The sequence below is a fragment of the Chelon labrosus genome (genome assembly GCF_963514085.1).
Source record: "Chelon labrosus genome assembly, chromosome: 6".
Classification (NCBI taxonomy): domain Eukaryota; kingdom Metazoa; phylum Chordata; class Actinopteri; order Mugiliformes; family Mugilidae; genus Chelon; species Chelon labrosus.
In genome coordinates, this window is record NC_140342.1 from 26,298,141 (window position 1) to 26,325,814 (window position 27,674).

General features: G+C 41.1%; 3 protein-coding genes across 3 annotated transcripts; all 3 read right to left on the reverse strand.

Annotated features, from left to right (window-relative positions):
- Window positions 1-572: 572 nt before the first annotated feature.
- Window positions 573-4,198, reverse strand: LOC311488915 (uncharacterized protein; the record flags this gene model as incomplete). Its single annotated transcript, XM_084545784.1, has 2 exons — window positions 573-3,273; window positions 4,153-4,198. The coding sequence occupies 2 exons, from the start codon at window positions 4,196-4,198 to the stop codon at window positions 1,784-1,786; spliced, it is 1,536 nt and encodes a 511-aa protein (XP_084401910.1). The 3' UTR covers window positions 573-1,783.
- LOC311488916 (uncharacterized protein) lies at window positions 4,046-14,729 on the reverse strand (the record flags this gene model as incomplete). The annotated part of the gene is made up of 5 exons (XM_084545785.1): window positions 4,046-6,591; window positions 9,242-9,297; window positions 9,402-10,130; window positions 14,231-14,334; window positions 14,558-14,729. The coding sequence occupies 5 exons, from the start codon at window positions 14,727-14,729 to the stop codon at window positions 5,217-5,219; spliced, it is 2,436 nt and encodes an 811-aa protein (XP_084401911.1). The 3' UTR covers window positions 4,046-5,216.
- A 5,392-nt stretch (window positions 14,730-20,121) lies between these two features.
- On the reverse strand, window positions 20,122-27,525 carry LOC311488917 (uncharacterized protein; the record flags this gene model as incomplete). The annotated part of the gene is made up of 5 exons (XM_084545786.1): window positions 20,122-21,493; window positions 21,710-21,819; window positions 23,913-24,074; window positions 27,148-27,323; window positions 27,515-27,525. The coding sequence occupies 5 exons, from the start codon at window positions 27,523-27,525 to the stop codon at window positions 20,528-20,530; spliced, it is 1,425 nt and encodes a 474-aa protein (XP_084401912.1). The 3' UTR covers window positions 20,122-20,527.
- Between the last annotated feature and the right edge of the window lie 149 nt (window positions 27,526-27,674).

Sequence of the window (27,674 nt, forward strand, 5' to 3'; positions counted from 1 at the left end):
CTGACGATCGATCTCTTCCTCGTACTGGACGACAGTTCTTTCAAAGAGTCTGAATATTTCTTCAGCAGCAGCAGTTAGTCGCTCGATGATCAACTCTCTCAAACTCTCAGCTGAAGACATTGTTACTTCAACAGCTCTAATATTTATCTGGGACACGACGACACGACACAACCGTCTTCCAGCTCAGTCCACAAACACAGAAACACAACAACACTACTAACGGAGTTTAAAAAACAAACCACTTCCGCCTGGTGTAACACTATAAAGTTCCGGCAGAGGAAGGGAGTTAATATTTTGTTCCGCTACATTTTTAAATCTCATTTCGGATCATATCATCAATTACCTGCGATAATATTAATTCCAATTTCCCTAATGACAAAATAAAAATCACAAAATGTATCAACTTAACGTATATATTATTTCAATTATTTTAATTGATGAAGGTATTCACTCTGACTCCGTTTTTGTTTCATCTTTAGAGTTTAAGTCAATCATTTCTTCTTCTACTGTAGTAAATACTAAAATAAACCAGTTTAAACCAGTTTATTTTCTGCTGATTCAGTCGTGACCTGCTGCCCTGAAATACCTCCACCTGGAACACAACTTGCCCAGCATGGACAATAAATAACTTTGGAAATGATCTACTGCTTTTTCATCAGCAAGACACCACACATGTAAACACATTAAGAGGCCGTATTCTCACTTAAAAAACTGCATTCTCATCTCATGTAGATTTCACGGCTGAAGAACATGTGAGAAAAGATTCAAAGTCAAAAAAGATCTAAGTCAGTTTTATTGTCAATTCTGCCATATGTGGAGCACAGAGAGGATTGAAACTGTGCTACTTTAAGACCCATGGTGCAACAAGTTAAACACAGACACTAGAGTATTTCATCACTAATAAAAAGACAGATAAAACTAAACATAAAGAGGTGAGGGATGTTGTTTCTCTTACCTGCTAACCATTTTTGGTGTTTAGCTTTATCATTTTAATCCCACAGTCCTAATTATACACTCACACTATTTTCTTCGACACACAACGTTGTTCCTCTTTATTTATTTATAAAATACTTCATATTTAATCAAATTAAATTACAGTTCAGTGTCTGTCATTAGTCCGGATGGCATCCAAGTTGAATCATTTAAAAGATACATAATAGAGTGTATGTTAACACCAGAAAATGAAACACCGCTGACTTTTTCTTCCTTTAGCTGGTGTGTATCAGTCAGTGTTACTAAAACCATCTTGTAGTCTGCATCTGAGTGGCTTCATAAAAAACAAGCAAAAAAATTATTAGAAAAGATATTGAAGATTTTATTTTTAACTGAAGTTTCTTCTCGTCATACATTCACGTTGAAAACATGATTCCTTGTTGTCCTGATGGTGACTGATTACTGCTGGTGATAATATCTTCCAAAGGTCCATTAATGTTCTCTGAAAGAGTTGTTTTGTTAGCCATGTTCTTTCAGTTCTTGTCATTAAAACACAGTCTGGTTAACTTATCTTGTCCTTGTCATAAAGTGGTCCTCTCTAAATCCTGTTACAAACTGAAGTGTCAGTTAGATGGTCGTCCCAGGTAGAGGGAGACGTCTCCTTCTATCTACTTTATGACCAGGATTGATAATTTTATATTTAGGATGAGTGGGTTTTGACAAAATGAAAACTTTATATCACCTCATGTCAGAGAATAATTAGATCAGACGTCTGCTACAACGTTTAACCTGAACTATTCTGCTGTTTTTTCAAGCTCTGCTTCCAAGATGTGTTTTCCCCACAGATGTTTCAGGACGACTCCACACCTGTGTGAATCCTCCTGTGCCTATGTAAAACAAAACTTCGACTGAAACCTTTCCCACATGTGTCACAAAAATATGGTTTCTCACCTGTGTGAGTCATCCTGTGCATATTTAAATGAGCACTTTGACTGAAACCTTTCCCACATGTGTCACAAAAATATGGTTTCTCACCTGTGTGAGTCCTCCTGTGCCTAGGTAAATCAAAACTTCGACTGAAACCTTTCCCACATGTGTCACAAAAATATGGTTTCTCACCTGTGTGAATCCTCATGTGCATATTTAACTCAACATTTTGACTGAAACCTTTCCCACAGGTGTCAAGGCGATACGGTTTCTCACCTGTGTGAGTCCTCATATGCCTAGTTAAATCATGACTTTGCCCGAATGTTTTATTACACATTGTACAACAATACGGCTTCTCACCAGTGTGGATTCTGTAATGTATCTTCAACTTGGACTCAACCTTAAAGGTTTTTCCACAGACGTCACATGTTAGAGACTTTCTACCTGTGTCAGTATCACACTGACTCTCTGACATGGGAGAGTTGTCTACATTGTTACTGTGTCTTGTGTCTCTGTGACGTCTCTTCTTTGGATTCAGCTCTGCATTTCTAGTTGATCCCGAGTCTACATGTTTGCTTCCTTCCTGATCTGGGCTCTCAGCTACAGGAGGGTTGTTAGAGAGGAGCTGGTCACTGTTTGGTTCTGGTTCACTGTGCTCACTTTCCTCATCAGTAGGAGTCTCCATCAAGGAATCAGTCTCCTGCTTCAGGACAAGATGTTCTCCCTGCTGACTGCTGCAAAGTTCCTCCTGTTCCTCTTTCATCTGTGCAGGTTCTGGTTCCACCTGTCCCTCTTTAATCTGTGGAGGTTCTGGTTCCTCCTGGTCCTCTTTCATCTGTGGAGGTTCTGGTTCCTCCTGGTTCTCTTTCATTTGTGGAGGTTCTGGTTCCTCGTGGTCCTCTTTCATCTGTTCAGGTTCTGGTTCCTCCTGGTCCTCTTTCATCTGTGGAGGTTCTGGTTCCTCCTGTTCCTCTTTCATATGTGGAGGTTCTGGTTCCTCCTGTTCCTCTTTCATCTGTGGAGGTTCTGGTTCCTCCTGGTCCTCTTTCATCTGTGGAGGTTTTGGCTCCTCCTGGTCCTCTTTCATCTGTGGAGGTTCTGGTTCCTCCTGTTCCTCTTTCATCTGTGAAGGTTCTGGCTCCTCCTGGTCCTCTTTCATCTGTGGAGGTTCTGGTTCCTCCTGTTCCTCTTTCATTTGTGGAGGTTCTGGTTCCTCGTGGTCCTCTTTCATCTGTTCAGGTTCTGGCTCCTCCTGGTCCTCTTTCATCTGTGGAGGTTCTGGTTCCTCCTGTTCCTCTTTCATGTGTGAAGGTTCTGGTTCCTCCTGGTCCAGACTGGAGTTCCTCTCCTGGTTCCAGACCTGCTTGTCACTGAGAACCTCCTCCTCCGTACAGACATGTTGCTGTGGGAGGTCTGAAGGGACAAAGAGACACAACATAAAGGTTACTAATGTGATGACAGGAAAACACATCTGAGCAAATATGTTCTAGTTTAAATCCATGTAGCGTTAGCTGTGCTAGTTAGCCTCTTAGCATGTTATCAGTCTTGGAGCTGTGTGTCTTTCCTCTGTGTCTTCTCCATACTGTGTGTTTCCATTCATTAGTTACTTCATTTAGACCATTCTAGTTCTACTCACCTATTCTGTGTAACTTTATCTCGGGTTTCCAGGTGATATCCAGCAGTCTGCGCTGACGATCGATCTCTTCCTCGTACTGGACGACAGTTCTTTCAAAGAGTCTGAATATTTCTTCAGCAGCAGCAGTTAGTCGCTCGATGATCAACTCTCTCAAACTCTCAGCTGAAGACATTGTTACTTCAACAGCTCTAATATTTATCTGGGACACGACGACACGACACAACCGTCTTCCAGCTCAGTCCACAAACACAGAAACACAACAACACTACGAACGGAGGTTAAAAAACAAACCACTTCCGCCTGGTGTAACACTATAAAGTTCCGACAGAGGAAGGGAGTTAATATTATGTTCCGTAATTGATGAAATGATCTCATTTCGGATCATATCATCAATTACCTGCGATAATATTAATTCCAATTTCCCTAAAGACAAAACAAAAATCACAAAATTGATTTAACTCAACGTATATATCTGTTTTTGTTTCATATACTGTATATGAAACAAAACATATACAGTATACAATTCTCCTTCTGCTTTAGTAAATCCAACAATAAACCAGTTTAAACCAGTTTATTTTCTGCTGATTCAGTCGTGACCTACTGCCCTGAAATACCTCCACCTGGAACACAACTTTCCCAGCATGGACAACAAATACCTTTGGAAATGATCTCCTGCTTCTTCATCAGCAAGACACCACACATGTAAACACATTAAGAGGCCGTATTCTCACCCAAGAAACTGCATTCTCATCTCATGTAGATTTCACGGCTGAAGAACACGTGAGAAAAGATTCAAAGTCAAAAAAGATCTAAGTCAGTTTTATTGTCAATTCTGCCATATGTGCAGCACAGAGAGGATTGAAACTGTGCTACTTTAAGACCCATGGTGCAACAAGTTAAACACTGACACTAGAGTATTTTATCACTAATAAAAAGACAGATAAAACAAAACATAAAGAGGTGAGGGATGTTGTTTCTCTTACCTGCTAACCATTTATGGTGTTTAGCTTTATCATTTTAATCCCACAGTCCTAAAAATACACTCACATTATTTTCTTCAACACAGGACGTTGTTCCTCTTCATTAATTTTTGAATACTTCAAACTTAATCAAATTAAATTACAGTTCAGTGTCTGTCATTAGTCCTGATGGCATCCAAGTTGAATCATTTAAAAGATACATAATAAAGTGTATGTTAACACCAGAAAATAAAACGCCACTGACTTTTTCTTCCTTCAGCTGGTGTGTATCAGTCAGTGTTAGTAAAACCATCTTGTAGTCTGCATCTGAGTGGCTTCATAAAAAACAAGTACAAAAGTTATTAGAAAAGATATTGAAGATTTTATTTTTAAGTGAAGTTTCTTCTCGTCATACATTCAGTGAAAACATGATTCCTTGTTGTTCTGATGGTGACTGATTATTGCTGGTGATAATATCTTACAAAGGTCCATTAATGTTCTCTGAAAGAGTTGTTTTGTTAGCCATGTTCTTTCAGTTCTTGCCATTAAAACACAGTCTGGTTGTCTTATCTTCTCCTTGCCATAAAGTGGTCCTCTCCAAATCCTGTTATAAACTCAAGTGTCAGTTAGATGGTCGTCCCAGGTAGAGGGAGATGTCTCCTTCTATCAAACGAATGACCAGGATTGATAATTTTATATTTAGGATGAGTGGGTTTTGACAAAATGAAAAAAACTTTATATCACCTCATGTCAGAGAATAATTAGATCAGATGTGTGCTACAACGTTTAACCTGAACTATTCTGCTGTGTATTTTCAAGCTCATCTTCCCAGATGTTTTTTTCCCCACAGATGCGTCAGTGTCCTCTGTGTGAGTCCTCATGTGCCAATGTAAATAAAGACTTCGAGTGAAACCTTTCCTACATGTGTCACAAAAATATGGCTTCTCACCTGTGTGAGTCATCCTGTGCGTATATAAATGACCACTTTGACTGAAACCTTTCCCACATGTGTCACAATAATGCGGTTTCTCACCTGTGTGAGTCCTCCTGTGATTAAGTAAAGTCGATCTTTGACCGAAGGTTTTATCACATGTGTCACAACTGTACGGTTTCTCACCTGTGTGAGTCCTCATATGACTCGTTAAAGCATGACTTTGACTGAAGGTTTTATCACATGTGTCACAACTGTACGGTTTCTCACCTGTGTGAGTCCTCATATGCCTAGTTAAAACATGACTTTGACTGAATGTTTTATTACACATTGTACAACAATACGGCTTCTCACCAGTGTGGGTTCTGTAATGCCTCTTCAACTTGGACTCATGCTTAAAGGTTTTTCCACAAGCGTCACATGTTAGAGACGTTTCACCTGTGTTAGTATCACACTGACTCTCTGACATGGGAGAGTTGTCTACATTGTTACTGTGTCTTGTGTCTCTGTGACGTCTCTTCTTTGGATTCAGCTCTGCATCATTTCTAGTTGATCTTGAGTCTACATGTTTGCTTCCTTCCTGATCTGGGCTCTCAGCTACAGGAGGGTTGTTAGAGAGGAGCTGGTCACTGTTTGGTTCTGGTTCACTGTGCTCACTTTCCTCATCAGTAGGAGTCTCCATCAAGGAATCAGTCTCCTGCTTCAGAACAAGATGTTCTCCCTGCTGACTGTTGCAGAGTTCCTCCTGTTCCTCTTTCATCTGTGGAGGTTCTGGTTCCTCCTGGTCCTCCTTCATCTGTGGAGGTTCTGGTTCCTCATGTTGCTCCTTCATCTGTGGAGGTTCTGGTTCCTCATGTTGCTCCTTCATCTGTGGAGGTTCTGGTTCCTCATGTTGCTCCTTCATCTGTGGAGGTTCTGGTTCCTCATGTTGCTCCTTCATCTGTGGAGGTTCTGGTTCCTCATGTTGCTCCTTCATCTGTGGAGGTTCTGGTTCCTCATGTTCCTCTGTCATCTGTGGAGGTTCTGGTTCCTCCTGGTCCAGACTGGAGTTCCTCTCCTGGTTCCAGAGCTGCTGGTCACTGAGAACCTCCTCCTCCGTACAGACATGTTGCTGTGGGAGGTCTGGAGGGACAAAGAGACACAACATAAAGGTTACTAATGTGATGACAGGAAAACACATCTGAGCAAATATGTTTTCCCCACGGCTAATTTCCCCACGGGGATGAATAAAGTCTTACCTTATCTTACGTTCTAATTTGAACCAACAATGGGGCTCTACATTGAACATTCAGTGGGCAGATTCACACTTTTAGTCAGTTCTGATCAAATGACAAACATGAGGTTAAATCCGCTGTCGTTAACTAACAGTAACTTCTCGGGCTGCTCACGGATGATCGACCAAACCTTAGTGGATCTGCAGGAAGTGTGGATTATTCTACACATCAGACTTCACATCTATCTGAATAAATCTTCCGTCCTCACGAGCGTCGTCCGATTGGCCTGAACAGTTTTTTTTATTTGTCAGTTGGTAAAAGTCCAAGTAAACAGATCACATGTTGACAACCTGCCTGACTAACCAGCGACATGAACTATGTAAACTGTGGGTTGCAGTTTTCAACACGACTTCTGTATTCGCTAACTCCACATGTGCGCTTCCTTCACTTCAGGAGTGATCCAACACATTTACATGTATCTGTGCAGAAAACCAACGAGAACCAAAGCTTCACTTGGCTTTTCATATGTTCTACTGGAGATCCAACATGTGCATGAGACAAGACAGGTCAGATTTTAATAGTAGAGACATTTAAATGTCACCAGACTTCAATCAAATAACACTAACAGTACGTATTTCTTCCGATATTTCTGTCCCAGTTATTTATTAGACAGACTGGCATGGGTGGCTATGTTTATTACAACCATGTTGGCTAGTGCTGAGAGGAGAAACATGATCTATTGTCTCATTAGTTTGTCGACTTTCCCACCGTTACAACTAGGGTCGCAACTCCCTGAAAAACAGATAAGGGACGTCTCATTGGCAGGGCCGGACGACCCCAATGTCTTCACCCTTCCCGTAGTGGTGAATGTTTTTTAGCCCTTATTTTTGTGTGTGAAACGATTTTTTAACTATTTGACTCGAACCTGAATTGAATTAGATAGATATTTTTGCTTGATATGAACACATGGAAAACAAATTATTATTCAACAATTTATGTTTAATACAAAAGATACAATAATAATAAATCGAATGTCTTTCTTTCTTTCTTAAAAGTGCAAACAGAAAGTGTGAGGTACAGTTGTTGTCTTTGTTGTCTTCCAGTATCTTCTTCGCAAGCAACAGCACCTCGACCAATGAGTTCATCGGTCACAGAGCAGGAGACGGCCTGGGAAGAAGTTTACCGTAAATGTTCATATAAAGCGCCCTGTTATTCATTCATTCATTCATTCCATTGACATTTTACACACTATTTTTGATTCTCACGGTAATACGGGACAAAGTGCGTCCCGTTTCATCTCAATACGGAACACGCAGAGGTGGGAAGTAACCAAGTACAAATACTTCGTTAGTGTACTTAAATAGATTTTTCAGGTATCTGTACTGTACTTGCACTCCAGCTTCCTCCCGCCGTCCAAAGACATGCTGGTTAGGTTCACTGGTGACTCTAAATTGGCCGTAGGTGTGAGTGTGAATGGTTGTCTGTCTCTCTGTGTTAGACCTGCGATAGACTGGAGACCTGTCCAGGGTGTACCCCCGCCTCTCGCCCGATGACAGCTGGGATAGGCTCCAGCAGAAACCCGCAACCCTTAACAGGAATAAGCGGGTATAGAAGATGAATGAATGAATGTACTTTACTTGAGTATTTCTTTTTCTGACGACTTTTTACTTTTACTCCCTACATTTGTACACAAGTATCTGTACTTTCTACTCCTTGCATTGGAAAAACAGGCTCAGTACTTTTTTAACCTCCACGAATGACAAGACGTAAAAGACGTGACATGATCGGACATGACTGGAGCATCGTACTAGAGAAGGAAAGTCGACGATGCGCGTGTTCTTCTTCTACTGTTTTGAGATTAGTTTGAGCTCTGCTTAGACTTAGACTGACTTTATTTGTCATTTTGATTTCCATCAAAAAGAAATTTCGGTGCAATGGCTCTTAGTACAGCAGGAATATTTAACAGAAACAGAAACAGTATGTACAACAGAAATGGTATGTACAATTTCCAGGAACGTATATACAGAATATAATAAATATAAATATCGAAGAAGCTTGAAATGTAGATAAATATTATAGATATATAATATTATAAATAGATTGCAAATAGAACGCCCCCGAGGTCGTATAAACAGGTCGTCAACTCGTCGAGGCTCAGAGGACCCCGAGTTCAGTTTCCAAGATGGCTACCACGAGCGTCACACGTAGTAAACATTGTGGTTTTCTACTATTTTAAGCACTTTTGTCTTTGTTGTAACCAAATGTAGAAGTCGTACACATAGCAGTGTATACGGTTACCTAATAGGCATGTCGCTACAGCTAAATACCGCTTAATAAGTTATTTTGTAGCTTGTGCAGTTTAAATTGGCTAGAGACGCTCCATGTTGCTATGACAACAATGCCGAGTCTTGAGCAGAAAGCGGAGCAGTAGCCTATCGTTAACGTTAATCAAAACGGAATATTCAGATATCAAACTGTGAAATATGTTTGTGTGATATGTAGTGAACATGTGAAATCCGCCGTGGTTGCACTGTAAACGAGATAAACACTATAAATGTTGCGAACCGTCCAAACTGCCTAGTGCAACCAAGCACATTGAACCACATTGTTGATGAACCACAAACTTTGATTGTAGCTGTACTCTTTCAGAGCTAGCGCAACAGCGACTTTCCTGGAGGCGTCCATCTTTTCTCCGACCTCTCGTAAACAGAACGCAAAAACCCGCTGTAACTTGTTTTCCGACACGGATGTGACGTCACTCCCGAGTTGCAAGTCGCGCTTACAAGACAAATAGAACGCACCATTAGCATCACAGAGAGATGGTCTGAGGAGCCGAGGTGGGGGCGGGGTGCTGCCTTGAATGCCTCCTTGATGTTGGTGTAGATCAGGTCCAGCATATTCGCACCTCTTGTGGCAAAATCCACATATTGGTGGAAGTGAGGAAACACAGTTCTCATGTTGGCCTGATTAAAATCTCCTGCCACCATAAAAACTCTGTCTGGAGGTGCAGATTGAATGTCACTGATGGAGTGGTAGAGGACACTCAGGGCTTCTCTGCTGTTTGCACTGGGGGGAATGTACACTGCTGTGATGATGATAACAGTGAATTCCCGAGGTAGATAAAAAGGTCTACATTTCACAGTCAGTAGCTCCACATCAGGAGAGCAGTGACGAGATATCACCTCTGCGTTGTTGCACCAGTTGTTGTTGATGTATACAGAGCAGTAGTCCCTCATCTCCCGTCTAGTTGTTATGTCCAGCTTTAGGTGATCCAGTTTGTTCTCCAGGGAGCGAACGTTAGAAAGCAGGACGGAGGGAAGCGGCGCTCTGAACGGGTTAGCTTTCAGCTTAGCTATTAGCCCCGCAAGGCACCCCTGCTTTCCGCTTTCTGTCGCACCGTCTCCGTCTCCTCCGCTGGTACGAGGCTCCGCTGCGTCACAGGCCGCTGTGTGTGGCCGGCGTGTCAATCCGAGGCTGCGTAGAAGCTCCAGTATGTTCGCATCTACGTGTCCAGAACTGCCTCCTAGTGACTGGAGGCTTGTTTATCATTCAAGCATCAATAAAGACATTAATACTGAAAGTCCACCTGACCCCACTATTTGAGAACTACTGGTCTAATGTGAAAAAACAAATTCATGTATGGTGTGGTTTCTGTTGCTATCATTATTATCATTATCACATTGTTTTGCTGATTTGTTGTTCTTTTTATGTAAAGTGTCTTTGAGTGCCTTGAAAAGCGCTTTTAAATAAAATGTATTATTATTATTATTATTATTATTGTTATTATTAGCTTTTTGAGGATTTTTGGAAGCTAGTTTACAATGTTAGCAATGCAATGGGAACACACCGTTTTCATAGTTTATACCTAAAACTAGCTAGTGGTTTAAAAACAACAACAACCCAGTAAAACTCAGTTTATTATTAAAAATAATCCAGATGTTCATGCAGGACATCTGGTCAATTCATTCTAGATTATTATGCTAGAACTTTTTCATTTCGCAAAATTATCTACGGATGAATTGTTTTATTGATGGCAAAATCATTTTTACTTTTTACTTAAGTACATTTCAGAACCTGTACTTTCTTACTTTTACTTGAGTAAAGGAGGTGAACCAGTACTTTCAGTATCCGTACTTTTACTTAAGAACAGAATGTGAATACTTTTGCCATCTCTGGGAACAGGTACTTCTGTTTCTAAATACGGGACGACTCTGTTTTTCAAGGGACGTTTGGCAACGCTACCTGCAACAGTCCATGTAGCGTTAGCTGTGCTAGTTAGCCTCTTAGCATGTTATCAGTCTTGTAGCTGAGTGTCTTTCCTCCGTGTCTTCTCCATACTGTGTGTTTCCATTCATTAGTTACTTCATTTAGACCATTCTAGTTCTACTCACCTATTCTGTGGAACTTTATCTCGGGTTTCCAGGTGATATCCAGCAGTCTGCGCTGACGATCGATCTCTTCCTCGTACTGGACGACAGTTCTTTCAAAGAGTCTGAATATTTCTTCAGCAGCAGCAGTTAGTCGCTCGATGATCAATTCTCTCAAACTCTCAGCTGAAGACATTGTTACTTCAACAGCTCTAATATTTATCTGGGACACGACGACACGACACAACCGTCTTCCAGCTCAGTCCACAAACACAGAAACACAACAACCCTACTAACGGAGTTTAAAAAACAAACCACTTCCGCCTGGTGTAACACTATAAAGTTCCGACAGAGGAAGGGAGTTAATATTTTGTTCCGCGACATTTTAAAATCTCATTTCGGATCATATCATCAATTACCTGCAATGATATTAATTCCAATTTCCCTAAAGACAAAACAAAAATCACGAAACTGATTTAACTTACCGTATATATCTGTTTTTGTTTCATATATTGTATATGAAACATAGTGATGGTGAGATGAAGCCTCATGAGGCATCGAACCACTTGAGACAACTGGTTCGAGAAAGGGTTCATCTCTCGAAGCTTCATGTGCACACGATACCACCTACTGGCCAGGTGTATAATCACAGGCAGCTGGAGCTCTTAATCACATAATGTGTGATGCATTGATTTTTTGTGTCTGTAATTAGTGATGGGCATCGAGGCTTTGTTGAAGCCTCAACACGTGATTAAAAAAAAAAAAGGTTCATTACTCGAAGCTTCAGTGACACCGTGCTCTATTTTTATTTTTTTTTTGCATCTAGTGGACAATAAAATGTAGTGCAATGGAGACGTGTCTTACTGGTTCATGCTTGTGTGGGACTTGATTTGCCATGCACATTCCTATTCGACTACGTTACATGGATATGTGGTTTAAAGTTGATTATAATAAAATTATACATATATATATTATATATATATATATATATATAAGAATAAAATAAAGAAAGAAAGAAACACTGGGACTCGAACACTTGCATCTCTAACGAAAGATCGATGATTTCACAGAGTGCCACTAACCCAGTTAGTGTCGCTCGGTTGTCGGTGGACAATGTTGATTACGTCACTACTACACTGTATGGACCGTCGATAATTTGCACAAATGTTTATGTTTCAGCGCTTACATCATCTCTCCCGAAGAGCCGAGACAACCAAACCAGTCACAGGGTTTCTGAAAGAGCAGTGAAATGGTTCATACGTGACAAAACACGTAATTTGTCCTAAGCAAAACTATACACGCACTTCTGACGATATATAGTCAGAAGTGCCCTGAAATACCTCCACCTGGAACACAACTTGCCCAGCATGGACAACAAATAACTTTGGAAATGATCTCCTGCTTCTTCATCAGCAAGACACCGCACATGTAAACACATGTAAGAGGCCGTATTCTCACCCAAGAAACTGCATTCTCATCTCATGTAGATTTCACGGCTGAAGAACATGTGACAAAAGATTCAAAGTCAAAAAAGATCTAAATCAGTTTTATTGTCAATTCTGCCATATGTGCAGCACAGAGAGGATTGAAACTGTGCTACTTTAAGACCCATGGTGCAACAAGTTAAACACTGACACTAGAGTATTTCATCACTAATAAAAACACAGATAAAACAAAACATAAAGAAGTGAGGGATGTTGTTTCTCTTACCTGCTAACCATTTTTGGTGTTTAGCTTTATCATTTTAATCCCACAGTCCTAATTATACACTCAAATTATTTTCTTCGACACAGGACGTTGTTCCTCTTCATTTATTTATAAAATACTTGTTCAAATTAAACTACAACTCTGTGTTTGATATCAGTAATGATTGCATCCACTGATTACTGCTGGTGATAATATCTGCTAAAGGTCCGTTAATGTTCTCTGAAAGAGTTGTTTTGTTAGCCATGTTCTTTCAGTTCTTGCCATTAAAACACAGTCTGGTTGTCTTATCTTCTCCTTGTCATAAAGTGGTCCTCTCTAAATCCTGTTATAAACTCAAGTGTCAGTTAGATGGTCGTCCCAGGCAGAGGGAGATGTCTCCTTCTATCTACTTAATGACCAGGATTGATAATTTTATATTTAGGATGAGTGGGTTTTGACAAAATGAAAACTTTATATCACCTCATGTCAGAGAATAATTAGATCAGATGTCTGCTACAACGTTTAACCTGAACTATTCTGCTGTGTATTTTCAAGTTCTGGTTCCCAGATGTTTTTTCCCACAGATGTTTCAGGACGACTCCAAACCTGTGTGAATCCTCATGTGCCTATTTAAATAAATACTTCGACTGAAACCTTTACCACATGTGTCACAAAAACACGGCTTACCACCTGTGAGTCATCCTGTGCATATTTAAATGACCACTTCTACTGAAACCTTTCCCACATGTGTCACAAAAATACGGCTTCTCACCTGTGTGAATCCTCCTGTGCGTATTTAAATCAGAACTTCGAAGGAAACCTTTACCACATGTGTCACAAAAATATGGTTTCTCACCTGTGTGAGTCATCCTGTGCACATTTAAATGACCACTTTGACTGAAACCTTTCCCACATGTGTCACAATAATACGGTTTCTCACCTGTGTGAGTCCTCATATGCCTAGTTAGATTATGACTGTGCCCGAATGTCTTACCACACATTTTACAACAATACGGCTTCTCACCAGTGTGGATTCTGTAATGTCTGTTCATTATAGACATGTTCTTAAAGGCTTTTCCACAGACGTCACATGTTACAGACTTTCTACCTGTGTCAGTGTCACACCGACTCTCTGACATGGGAGAGTTGTCTACATTGTTACTGTGTCTTGTGTCTCTGTGACGTCTCTTCTTTGGATTCAGCTCTGCATTTCTAGTTGATCCTGAGTCTACATGTTTGCTTCCTTCCTGATCTGGGCTCTCAGCTACAGGAGGGTTGTTAGAGAGGAGCTGGTCACTGTTTGGTTCTGGTTCACTGTGCTCACTTTCCTCATCAGTAGGAGTCTCCATCAAGGAATCAGTCTCCTGGTTCAGTACAAGATGTTCTCCCTGCTGACTGCTGCAGAGTTCCTCCTGTTCCTCTTTCATCTGTGGAGGTTCTGGTTCCTCCTGTTCTTCTTTCATCTGTGGAGGTTCTGGTTCCTCCTGTTCCTCTTTAATCTCTGGAGGTTCTGGTTCCTCCTGGTCCTCTTTCAGCTGTGGAGGTTCTGGTTCCTCCTGTTCCTCTTTCATCTGTGGGGGTTCTGGTTCCTCCTGGTCCAGACTGGAGTTCCTCTCCTGGTTCCAGAGCTGCTGGTCACTGAGAACCTCCTCCTCCGTACAGACATGTTGCTGTGGGAGGTCTGGAGGGACAAAGAGACACAACATAAAGGTTACTAATGTGATGACAGGAAAACACATCTGAGCAAATATGTTCTAGTTTAAATCCATGTAGCGTTAGCTGTGCTAGTTAGCCTCTTAGCATGTTATCAGTCTTGTAGCTGAGTGTCTTTCCTCTGTGTCTTCTCCATACTGTGTGTTTCCATTCATTAGTTAGTTCATTTAGACCATTCTAGTTCTACTCACCTATTCTGTGTAACTTTATCTCGGGTTTCCAGGTGATATCCAGCAGTCTGCGCTGACGATCGATCTCTTCCTCGTACTGGACGACAGTTCTTTCAAAGAGTCTGAATATTTCTTCAGCAGCAGCAGTTAGTCGCTCGATGATCAACTCTCTCAAACTCTCAGCTGAAGACATTGTTACTTCAACAGCTCTAATATTTATCTGGGACACGACGACACGACACAACCGTCTTCCAGCTCAGTCCACAAACACAGAAACACAACAACACTACTAACGGAGTTCAAAAAACAAACCACTTCCGCCTGGTGTAACACTATAAAGTTCCGGTAGAGGAAGGGAGTTAATATTATGGTCCGCTACGTTTTTAAATCTCATTTCGGATCATATCGTAAGTGACCTGCAATAATATTATTATCTGAATTCCCTGAAGAAAAATTAAAAATCAAATAATTGGTTTAACTTAACGTATATATTATTTTAATTGACGAATGTATTCACTCTGACACCGTTTTTGTTTCATCTTTAGAGTTTAAGTCAATCATTTCTTCTTCTACTGTAGTAAATCCTACAATAAACCAGTTTAAACCAGTTTATTTCCTGCTGATTCAGTCGTGACCTGCTGCCCTGAAATACCTCCACCTGGAACACAACTTTCCCAGCATGGACAATAAATAACTTTGGAAATGATCTACTGCTTCTTCATCAGCAAGACACCACACATGTAAACACATGTAAGAGGCCGTATTCTCACCCAAGAAACTGCATTCTCATCTCATGTAGATTTCACGGCTGAAGAACATGTGAGAAAAGATTCAAAGTCAAACAAAGATCTAAGTCAGTTTTATTGTCAATTCCGCCATATGTGGAGCACAGAGAGGATTGAAACTCTGCTACTTTAAGACCCATGGTGCAACAAGTTAAACACTGACACTAGTGTATTTCATCACTAATAAAAAGACAGATAAAACTAAACATAAAGAGGTGAGGGATGTTGTTTCTCTTACCTGCTAACCATTTTTGGTGTTTAGCTTTATTATTTTAATCCCACAGTCCTAATTATACACTCACATTATTTTCTTCGACACAGGACGTTGTTCCTCTTCATTTATTTATAAAATACTTCAAACTTAATCAAATTAAATTACAGTTCAGTGTCTGTCATCAGTAATGATGGCATCCAAGTTGAAGCATTTAAAAGAAATATAATCAAGTGTATGTAAACACCAGAAAATAAAACACCGCTGACTTTTTTTCCTTTAGCTGGCGTGTATCAGTCAGTGTTAGTAAAACCATCTTGTAGTCTGCATCTGAGTGGCTTCATAAAAAACAAGCAAACAAGTTATGAGAAAAGATATTGAAGATTTTATTTTTAAGTATAGTTTCTTCTCGTCATACATTCACGGTGAAAACATGATTCCTTGTTGTCCTGATGGTGACTGATTACTGCTGGTGATAATATCTTACAAAGGTCCATTAATGTTCTCTGAAAGAGTTGTTTTGTTAGCCATGTTCTTTCAGTTCTTGTCATTAAAACACAGTCTGGTTGACTTATCTTGTCATAAAGTGGTCCTCTCTAAATCCTGTTATAAATTCAAGTGTCAGTTGGATGGTCGTCCCAGGCAGAGGGAGATGTCTCCTTCTATCTACTTTATGACCAGGATTGATAATTTTATATTTAGGATGAGTGGGTTTTGACAAAATGAAAACTTTATATCACCTCATGTCAGAGAATAATTAGATCAGATGTCTGCTACAACGTTTAACCTGAACTATTCTGCCGTGTATTTTCAAGCATTGCGTCCCAGATGTGTTTCCCCACAGATGTTTCAGGACAACTCCACACCTGTGTGAAGCCTCATGTGCCTATTTAAATGACCTCTTCGACTAAAACCTTTCCCACATGTGTCACAAACATAAGGCTTCTCACCTGTGTGAGTCCTCATGTGTTTAAGTAAATTCGAACTTTGAGTGAAGGTTTTACCACATGTGTCACAACGATACGGTTTCTCACCTGTGTGGATTCTGTAATGTCTCTTCATTTCAGACATGTTCTTAAAGGTTTTTCCACAGACGTCACATGTTAGAGACTTTCTAACTGTGTCAGCATCACACTGACTCTCTGACATGGGAGAGTTGTCTACATTGTTACTGTGTCTTGTGTCTCTGTGACGTTTCTTCTTTGGATTCAGCTCTGCATTTCTAGTTGATCCTGAGTCTACATGTTTGCTTCCTTCCTGATCTGGGCTCTCAGCTACAGGAGGGTTGTTAGAGAGGAGCTGGTCACTGTTTGGTTCTGGTTCACTGTGCTCACTTTCCTCATCAGTAGGAGTCTCAATCAAGGAATCAGTCTCCTGCTTCAGAACAAGATGTTCTCCCTGCTGACTGCTGCAGAGTTCCTCCTGTTCCTCTTTCAACTGTGGAGTTTCTGATTCCTCATGTTCCTCCTTCATCTGTGAAGGTTCTGGTTCCTCCTGTTCCTCTTTCATCTGTGGAGGTTCTGGTTCCTCCTGGTGCAGACTGGAGTTCCTCTCCTGGTTCCAGAGCTGCTGGTCACTGAGAACCTCCTCCTCCGTACAGACATGTTGCTGTGGGAGGTCTGGAGGGACAAAGAGACACAACATAAAGGTTACTAATGTGATGACAGGAAAACACATCTGAGCAAATATGTTCTAGTTTAAATCCATGTAGCGTTAGCTGTGCTAGTTAGCCTCTTAGCATGTTATCAGTCTTGTAGCTGAGTGTCTTTCCTCTGTGTCTTCTCCATACTGTGTGTTTCCATTCATTAGTTACTTCATTTAGACCATTCTAGTTCTACTCACCTATTCTGTGTAACTTTATCTCGGGTTTCCAGGTGATATCCAGCAGTCTGCGCTGACGATCGATCTCTTCCTCGTACTGGACGACAGTTCTTTCAAAGAGTCTGAATATTTCTTCAGCAGCAGCAGTTAGTCGCTCGATGATCAACTCTCTCAAACTCTCAGCTGAAGACATTGTTACTTCAACAGCTCTAATATTTATCTGGGACACGACGACACGACACAACCGTCTTCCAGCTCAGTCCACAAACACAGAAACACAACAACCCTACTAACGGAGTTTAAAAAACAAACCACTTCCGCCTGGTGTAACACTATAAAGTTCCGACAGAGGAAGGGAGTTAATATTATGTTCCGCTACATTTTTAAATCTCACTTCTGATCATTTCATCAATTACCTGCAGGAATATTAATTCTGAGTTCCCTGAAGACAAAACAAAAAATAACTAATTGATTTAACTGAACGTATATATTATTTTACTTATTTTCACTGATGAATGTATTCACTCTGACACCGTTTTTGTTTCGGCTCCCCCCAGTGCTGTGTGCTGAGCCCCCCCCCCCCCCCCCCCCCCCCCCCCCCGTTCACCCTGCTCACATACGACTGCTCAGCGATACACCCGACCTGTCTGATTGTGAAGTTTGCGGACGACACAGCTGTGGTTGGACGCATCGCTAACAACGACGAGTCCGACTACAGGAGGTAGAACACCTGGAGGGTTGGTGTAGAGAAAACAACCTCTGCATCAACATGAAGAAGACTAAGGAGATGATCGTGGACTTCAGAAGGGGCAGACACCTCCCCCCTCCCCTGCACATCGGAGGGTCTGCGGTGGAAGTGGTCTCCAGCTACAGGTACCTGGGCGTCCACATCACTGACGACCTCACCTGGGGCACCAACACTTCCTGCCTGATTAGGAAGGCACACCAGCGCCTCTATTTTATCAGGAGGTTGAGGCGCGCCGGACTGGGGAGCTCAGTCCTGACATCATTCTGCAGATGTGTGGTGGAGAGCGTCCTGTGCTCCTGCATCACTGTGTGGCACGGCAGCTGCTCTGCAGCAGAGAAGAAAGCTCTGCAGAGGGTGGTGAAAGCTGCACAGAAGACTGTGGGACACAGTCTGTCCACCACCATGGACATTTACACCTCCAGATGCAGGAAAAGGGCCACCTGCATCAGAAAAGACCCCACTCACCCCGCACACACACTGTTTGTCCCACTCCCCTCAGGCAGGAGGCTACGAAGCATTAAGAGCAGGACCACCAGACTGAGGAACAGCTTCTTCCCGGAGGCTGTGAGACTGTCGAACGCTGAAAGACCTCCGTAGCCCCCGTCCCCCTCTCCAACAGCCACCCACGGACACATCTGCACAGACTGCAGTTGGTTTTTGCATTTGTCACTTTAACTCCATTTGCACACTACCTCAATGGTCATTCATTGCAGTACCGCATATATTTATACACACCTTGCTATTTTGTACAATACTTGGAAAGCTAATTTTATTCTATATTCTATATTTATACTTTTGTTTTTTACTTATGGCTTGAATCGGGACCAGAGAAACCAATTTCGTTCCTTCCCATGTACCAACATGTCTCGTAATGACAATAAAGAATCCTTGAATCCTTGAATCTTAGAGTCTAAGTCAATCATTTCGTCCTCTACTGCAGTAAATCCTAAAATAAACCAGTTTAAACCAGTTTATTTTCTGCTAATTCAGTCGTGACCTGCTGCCCTGAAATACCTCCACCTGGAACACAACTTGACCAGCATGGACAATAAATAACTTTGGAAATGATCTACTGCTTCTTCATCAGCAAGACACCGCACATGTAAACACATGTAAGAGGCTTTATTCTCACCCAAGAAACTGCATTCTCATCTCATGTAGATTTCACGGCTGAAGAACATGCGAGAAAAGATTCAAAGTCAAAACAGATCTAAATCAGTTTTATTGTCAATTCTGCCATATGTGCAGCACAGAGAGGATTGAAACTGTGCTACTTTAAGACCCATGGTGCAACAAGTTAAACACTGACACTAGAGTATTTCATCACTAATAAAAAGACAGATAAAACTAAACATAAAGACGTGAGGGATGTTGTTTCTCTTACCTGCTAACCATTTTTGGTGTTTAGCTTTATAATTTTAATCCCTCAATCCTAATTATACACTCATGTTATTTTCTTCGACACAGGACGTTGTTCGTCTTCATGCATTCATTCATCTTCTATGCCCGCTTAGTCCTGTTAAGGGTCGCGGGGGTCTGCTGGAGCCTATCCCAGCTGTCATCGAGCGAGAGGTGGGGTACACCCTGGACAGGTGGCCTGTCCATCGCAGGGCTAACACAAACTAACACAGAGAGACAGACAACCATTCACACTCACATGCACACCTACGGCCAATTTAGAATAACCCTAATGAGCATGTCTTTGGATGGTGGGAGGACGGAGGAGAACATGAAAGGTCCAGCCGGCCCATGGATTCGAACCGGTGACCTTCTTGTTCCTCTTCATTTATGTATAAAATACTTCAAACTTAATCAAATTAAATTACAACTCTGTGTTTGACATCAGTAATGATGGCATCCAAGTTGAACCTTTTAAAAGATACATAATAAAGTTCACGTAATCACCACAAAATAAAACACCGCTGACTTTTTCTTCCTTTAGCTGGTGTGTATCAGTCAGTGTTAGTAAAACCATCTTATAGTCTGTATCTGAGTGGCTTCATAAAAAAAACAAGTACAAAAGTTATTAGAAAAGATATTGAAGATTTTATTTTTTAAGTGAAGTTTCATCTCGTCATACATTCACGGTGAAAATAATGATTCCTTGTTGTCCTGATGGTGACTGATTACTGCTGGTGATAATATCTTCCAAAGGTCCTTTAATGTTCTCTGAAAGAGTTGTTTTGTTAGCCATGTTCTTTCAGTTCTTGTCATTAAAACACAGTCTGGTTAACTTATCTTGTCCTTGTCATAAAGTGGTCCTCTCTAAATCCTGTTATAAACTCAAGTGTCAGTTAGATGGTCGTCCCAGGCAGAGGGAGATGTCTCCTTCTATCTACTTCATGTCCAGGATTAATAATTTTATATTTAGGATGAGTGGGTTTTGACAAAATGAAAACTTTATATCACCTCATGTCAGAGAATAATTAGATCAGACGTCTACTACAACGTTTAACCTGAACTATTCTGCTGTGTTTTTTCAAGCTCTGCTTCCCGGTTGTTTTTTTCCCCACAGATGTGTCAGTGTCGTCTGTGTGAATCCTGATGTGCCTTTTTAAATAAAAACTTCGACTGAAACCTTTCCCACATGTGTCACAAAAACACGGCTTCTCACTTGTGTGAGTCATCATGTGCATATTTAAATGAGCACGTTGACTGAAACCTTTCCCACATGTCTCACAATAATGCGGTTTCTCACCTGTGTGAGTCCGCCTGTGCATATTTAAATGAGCACTTTGACAGAAACCTTTCCCACATGTGTCACAATAATGCGGTTTCTCACCTGTGTGAGTTCTCATGTGTTTAAGTAAAGTCGAACTGTGACTGAAGGTTTTATCACATGTGTCACAACGATACGGTTTCTCACCTGTGTGAGTCCTCATATGCGTAGTTAGAGCACAACTTTGCCCGAATGTTTTATTACACATTGTACAACAATACGGCTTCTCACCGGTGTGGATTCTGTAATGTCTGTTCATTTCATACATGTTCTTAAAGGTTTTTCCACAGACGTCACATGTTACAGACTTTCTACCCGTGTCAGTATCACACTGACTCTCTGACATGGGAGAGTTGTCTACATTGTTACTGTGTCTTGTGTCTCTGTGACGTCTCTTCTTTGGATTCAGCTCTGCATCATTTCTAGTTGATCCTGAGTCTACATGTTTGCTTCCTTCCTGATCTGGGCTCTCAGCTACAGGAGGGTTGTTAGAGAGGAGCTGGTCACTGTTTGGTTCTGGTTCACTGTGCTCACTTTCCTCATCAGTAGGAGTCTCCATCAAGGAATCAGTCTCCTGCTTCAGGACAAGATGTTCTCCCTGCTGACTGCTGCAGAGTTCCTCCTGTTCCTGTTTTATCTGTGGAGGTTCTGGTTCCTCCTGTTGCTCTTTTATCTGTGGAGGTTCTGGCTCCTCCTGGTCCTCTTTCATCTGTAGAGGTTCTGGTTCCTCCTGTTCCTCTTTCATCTGTAGAGGTTCTGGTTCCTCCTGGTCCTCTTTCATCTGTGGAGGTTCTGGTTCCTCCTGTTCCTCATTCATCTGTGGAGGTTCTGGTTCCTCCTGTTCCTCATTCATCTGTGGAGGTTCTGGTTCCTCCTGTTCCTCTTTCATCTGTGGAGGTTCTGGTTCCTCCTGGTCCAGACTGGAGTTCCTCTCCTGGTTCCAGAGCTGCTGGTCACTGAGAACCTCCTCCTCCGTACAGACATGTTGCTGTGGGAGGTCTGGAGGGACAAAGAGACACAACATAAAGGTTACTAATGTGATGACAGGAAAACACATCTGAGCAAATATGTTCTAGTTTAAATCCATGTAGCGTTAGCGGTGCTAGTTAGCCTCTTAGCATGTTATCAGTCTTGTAGCTGAGTGTCTTTCCTCTGTGTCTTCTCCATACTGCCATCAGGCCGGCGTTTCTGATGCCTGAGGACAAAGACTGAGAGGCTGAAGAAGAGTTTCTACCCATATGCCATCCGCCTGCTCTACCCTGAGCAACACTGGACTTAAATATCACTGCACTTTATTCATGTAGCTGCTAAATACTGTAAATGTATATACATATACAACTATCCCCCCTCTAAGTTTACACTTGAGTCTTACAGTCTATAGTATTATTTTATTTTATTTCTCTATCGGTGTACATTACACTTATATTGCTTTCTTTCTTACAATACATTTCACTGTGCACTGTACTATGTGACACTATGTATAACTGTGCGTGTGACAAATAAAACCTATCTACCTACCTATCTACCTATCTACCTATTCATTAGTTAGTTGATTTAGACCAGTGGTTCCCAACCTTACCACAGCCCGTACCCCTTCAGACATCTGACCTCCAGCCATGTACCCCCTACTCTCACGCACTTGTAGCAGCTACAAAAAGAAATGTCTGAGAGCCTGACTGGTGGTAGCAGTTGAGGTCTCTCTGGAGGGGCAATCCATCCGTTTTAGCTATTTAGTTTACCTCAGACTGATGACTTGAGAGCTCAAATGACAGAAGGTTATCAGAATTGTTGACGACAGCATTTAAAGACCCAATCAAGAATGAGATTTACTTGTTTCTGGGGGGAAAATACCTCTAGCAAGTATAGCTATAACATCAGGAGATTTGCACCTGTCCACCAATCACAGACATTTCAGGTTAATCTGTGTCTTTCTCATTTAGGTGACCTAGCGCTAGCTATATTAGCAGCAAACTGATACATAGCTTCAAAGCCTGTTGTCCTACAATCCAGCTGTTCAACATATTTGACTAACAAGAAAAACAGTCTTTTGATTTTTCATTTAGGTGGAGAATCAGAAAATGAGAAACTGGGGCTGCTTGATTTTGGCAAAAATCACGACTGTAATCACGATTATTAAAGAAGATTATTCATTGACTTGAGAACAAGCATTCATTGAACATTTAACTCTGGTATTTCTTTTAATAAGAACTGAAAAATACAAATAAATAAAGGAAAATTTTATTAATAAAGTTAATTAAATAATATGTAAAAATAAAAATAAAAAACACTATCTCAGCCTTTGGCAGGGTCAGCGTGGTGAATATTTTTTTAACTATTTATTTTCAATACAAGATTCACAAGCAACAGTACCTCGACCAATGAGGGGAGCGGGATTCTCGCTGTCAGCTCATTGGTCACAGAGCAGGAGACGGCCTGGGAATAAATTTACCGTAAATGTCATATAAATCGACTGGTTATTCCTTAAATCCACTGACATTTTACACAGTATGTTTTTATTTTCACGGTAATACGGGACAAAGCGCGTCCCGTGACAGCTCAATACCAGACTTTGTTTGTAAATACGGGACGATTTCGTTTTTCAAGGGACGGTTGTCAACCTTAGCAGCGTGACATATCTTGCACAATATCTTCGTTTGTTCAGAGTCAGACTCCTCGAAACCGAAGTGTTTCCACGCCACAGAATTCTCTTTACCTTTCTTCCTGACCAAAGGATACCTTTCTGAAATCTTCTATCGTCTTCTTCTACACTTTTTTTTTTTTTCCGGTGGGGGCAGAGCGGAGCGGCGCGCACATGTGGAGATGGAAGAGTTCGCTGCATTTACCACACAAGACACGGTGTGCGGCAGAATGATCGTTTTACTACAATTATGTTATTTTCATGATCGAGGGAAGACGTAGCCTAATCGAAATTGAAATCTAATTAATCGCTCGTTTTTTCTGTTTCAAAATGTAATCAGGCTGAGTTCAAAATCAACTCTTTTGCGTACCCCCTACGTCACTCTGCGTGCCCCTGGGGGTACACGTACCACAGGTTGGGAACCACAGATTTAGACCATTCTAGTTCTACTCACCTATTCTGTGTAACTTTATCTCGGGTTTCCAGGTGATATCCAGCAGTCTGCGCTGACGATCGATCTCTTCCTCGTACTGGACGACAGTTCTTTCAAAGAGTCTGAATATTTCTTCAGCAGCAGCAGTTAGTCGCTCGATGATCAACTCTCTCAAACTCTCAGCTGAAGACATTGTTACTTCAACAGCTCTAATATTTATCTGGGACACGACGACACGACACAACCGTCTTCCAGCTCAGTCCACAAACACAGAAACACAACAACACTACTAACGGAGTTTAAAAAACAAACCACTTCCGCCTGGTGTAACACTATAAAGTTCCGGCAGAGGAAGGGAGTTAATATTATGTTCCGCTACGTTTTTAAATGTCATTTCGGATCATTATCATCAATTACCTGCAGGAATATTAATTCCAATTTCCCTAAAGACAAAACAAAAATCACAAAATTGATTTCACTCAACGTATATGTCTGTTTTTGTTTCATATACTGTATATGAAACAAAACATATACAGTATACAATTCTCCTTCTATTGTAGTAAATCCAAAAATAAACCAGTTTAAACCAGTTTATTTTCTGCTGATTCAGTCGTGTCCCGCTGCCCTGAAATACCTCCACCTGGAACACAACTTGCCCAGCATGGACAACAAATAACTTTGGAAATGATCTACTGCTTCTTCATCAGCAAGACACCACACATGTAAACACATGTAAGAGGCCGTATTCTCACCCCAAAAAATGCATTCTCATCTCATGTAGATTTCACGGCTGAAGAACATGTGACACAAGATTCAAAGTCAAAAAAGATCTAAGTCAGTTTTATTGTCAATTCTGCCATATGTGCAGCACAGAGAGGATTGAAACTGTGCTACTTTAAGACCCATGGTGCAACAAGTTAAACACTAACACCAGAGTATTTCATCACTAAAAGACAGATAAAACAAAACATAAAGGAATGAGGGATGTTGTTTCTCTTACCTGTTAACAATTTTTGGTGTTTAGCTTTATAATTTTAATCCCTCAGTCCTAATTATACACTCAAATTATTTTCTTCGACACAGGACGTTGTTCCTCTTCATTTATTTATAAAATACTTCAAACTTAATCAAATTAAATTACAACTTTGTGTTTGACATCAGTAATGATGGCATCCACTGATTACTGCTGGTGATAATATCTTCCAAAGGTCCTTTAATGTTCTCTGGAAGAGTTGTTTTGTTAGCCATGTTCTTTCAGTTCTTGCCATTAAAACACAGTCTGGTTGTCTTATCTTCTCCTTGTCATAAAGTGGTCCTCTCTAAATCCTGTTATAAACTCAAGTGTCAGTTAGATGGTCGTCCCAGGCAGAGGGAGATGTCTCCTTCTATCTACTTTATGACCAGGATTGATAATTTTATATTTAGGATGAGTGGGTTTTGACAAAATGAAAACTTTATATCACCTCATGTCAGAGAATAATTAGATGAGACGTCTGCAACAACGTTTAACCTGAACGTTTCTGCTGTGTATTTTCAAGCTCTGCTGCAGAGATGTGTTTTCCCACAGATGTTTCAGGACGACTCCACACGTGTGTGAATCTTCATGTGCCTATTTAAATAAATACTTTGACTGAAACCTTTCCCACATGTGTCACAATAATGCGGCTTCTCACCTGTGTGAGTCCTCCTGTGTGTATTTAAATCATAACTTCGACTGAAACCTTTACCACATGTGTCACAAAAATACGGTTTCTCACCAGTGTGTGTCCTCCGGTGCATATTTAAATGAAAACTTTGACTGAAACTTTTCCCACATGTGTCACAATAATACGGTTTCTCACCTGTGTGAGTCCTCATATGCCTAGTTAAATCATGACTTTGCCTGAATGTTTTATCACACATTGTACAACAATACGGCTTCTCACCAGTGTGGATTCTGTAATGTATCTTCAACTTGGACTCAACCTTAAAGGTTTTTCCACAGACGTCACATGTTACAGACTTTCTACCTGTGTCAGTATCACACTGACTCTCTGACATGGGAGAGTTGTCTACATTGTTACTGTGTCTTGTGTCTCTGTGACGTCTCTTCTTTGGATTCAGCTCTGCATTTCTAGTTGATCCTGAGTCTACATGTTTGCTTCCTTCCTGATCTGGGCTCTCAGCTCCAGGAGGGTTGTTAGAGAGGAGCTGGTCACTGTTTGGTTCTGGTTCACTGTGCTCACTTTCCTCATCAGTAGGAGTCTCCATCAAGGAATCAGTCTCCTGCTTCAGAACAAGATGTTCTCCCTGCTGACTGCTGCAGAGTTCCTCCTGTTCCTCTTTCATCTGTGGAGGTTCTGGTTCCTCATGTTCCTCTTTCATCTGTGGAGGTTCAGGTTCCTCCTGTTCCTCTTTCATCTGTGGAGGTTCTGGTTTCTCCTGTTCCTCCATCATATGTGGAGGTTCTGGTTCCTCCTGTTCCTCTTTCATCTGTAGAGGTTCTGGTTCCTCTGGTTCCTCTTTCATCTGTGGAGGTTCTGGTTCCTCCGGTTCCTCTTTCATCAGTGGAGGTTCTGGTTCCTCCTGTTCCTCTTTCATCTGTGGAGGTTCTGGTTCCTCCTGGTCCTCTTTCATCTGTGGAGGTTCTGGTTCCTCCTGTTCCTCTTTCATCTGTGGAGGTTCTGGTTCCTCCTGGTCCAGACTGAAGTTCCTCTCCTGGTCCAGAGCTGCTGGTCACTGAGAACCTCCTCCTCCATACAGACATGTTGCTGTGGGAGGTCTGGAGGGACAAAGAGACACAACATAAAGGTTACTAATTTGATGACAGGAAAACACATCTGAGCAAATATGTTCTAGTTTAAATCCATGTAGCGTTAACTGTGCTAGTTAGCCTCTTTGCATAATATCAGTCTTGTACCTGAGTGTCTTTCCTCTGTGCACTGCAAATTATTTGGTTCTTACCAAGATAAAAAAAAAACTTAGATTTCGTGGTGTTAGATAATTTATCTTGTTTTAAGAGTTAATTTCTTATTTTAAGTGTTCAACTTTACACTATAATCTTAAATCAAATTTAACAATCTTAATTCAAGAAATCTTGTCAAGTGAAATTATCTTGCTGCATGGACAGATAATTTCACTTGTTTTGAGTACCTTTTCCCTCAGATTTAGTGTTTTTATCTTGTTTTCAGACGTCCCTTTTTTGCAGTGTGTCTTCTCCATTCTGTGTGTTTCCATTCAGTAGTTAGTTCATTTAGACCATTCTCGTTCTACTCACCTATTCTGTGTAACTTTATCCCGGGTTTCCAGGTGATATCCAGCAGTCTGCGCTGACGATCGATCTCTTCCTCGTACTGGACGACAGTTCTTTCAAAGTTTTTGACAAGCAGTGCCGGTTCTAACCTCCATGGGGCCCTAAGCAAAATCCTGTTAAGGGGCCCTCCTATCTCAACTCTGCGGGCCAAAATGTAACCATGTTTTACAGTCACCTTTAAATGTTATTAAATGAATTACAATGAATATGTCTAATACGCCATGCTTATAATTTAGACTAGGCCTGCTATGTGTATACTATTATCTAGTGTGCAGCACAACAAATCAAAATTCAACTAAATATTTAGGCTAGTCAAAGTTAATCCTTTCACCTTCTTTCCATATTTGATATAGGCGTTCAGTTGTATCTAAGCCAAGCCAACTAAAGTTGTACTGAAATATTGCTAAACCATTGCATTGATTTAAAAATCTTATGGGGAGAGTGAAAAACTGCTAGTTTCATTTTGAGCACGCACGTTATTGAACGCGTTT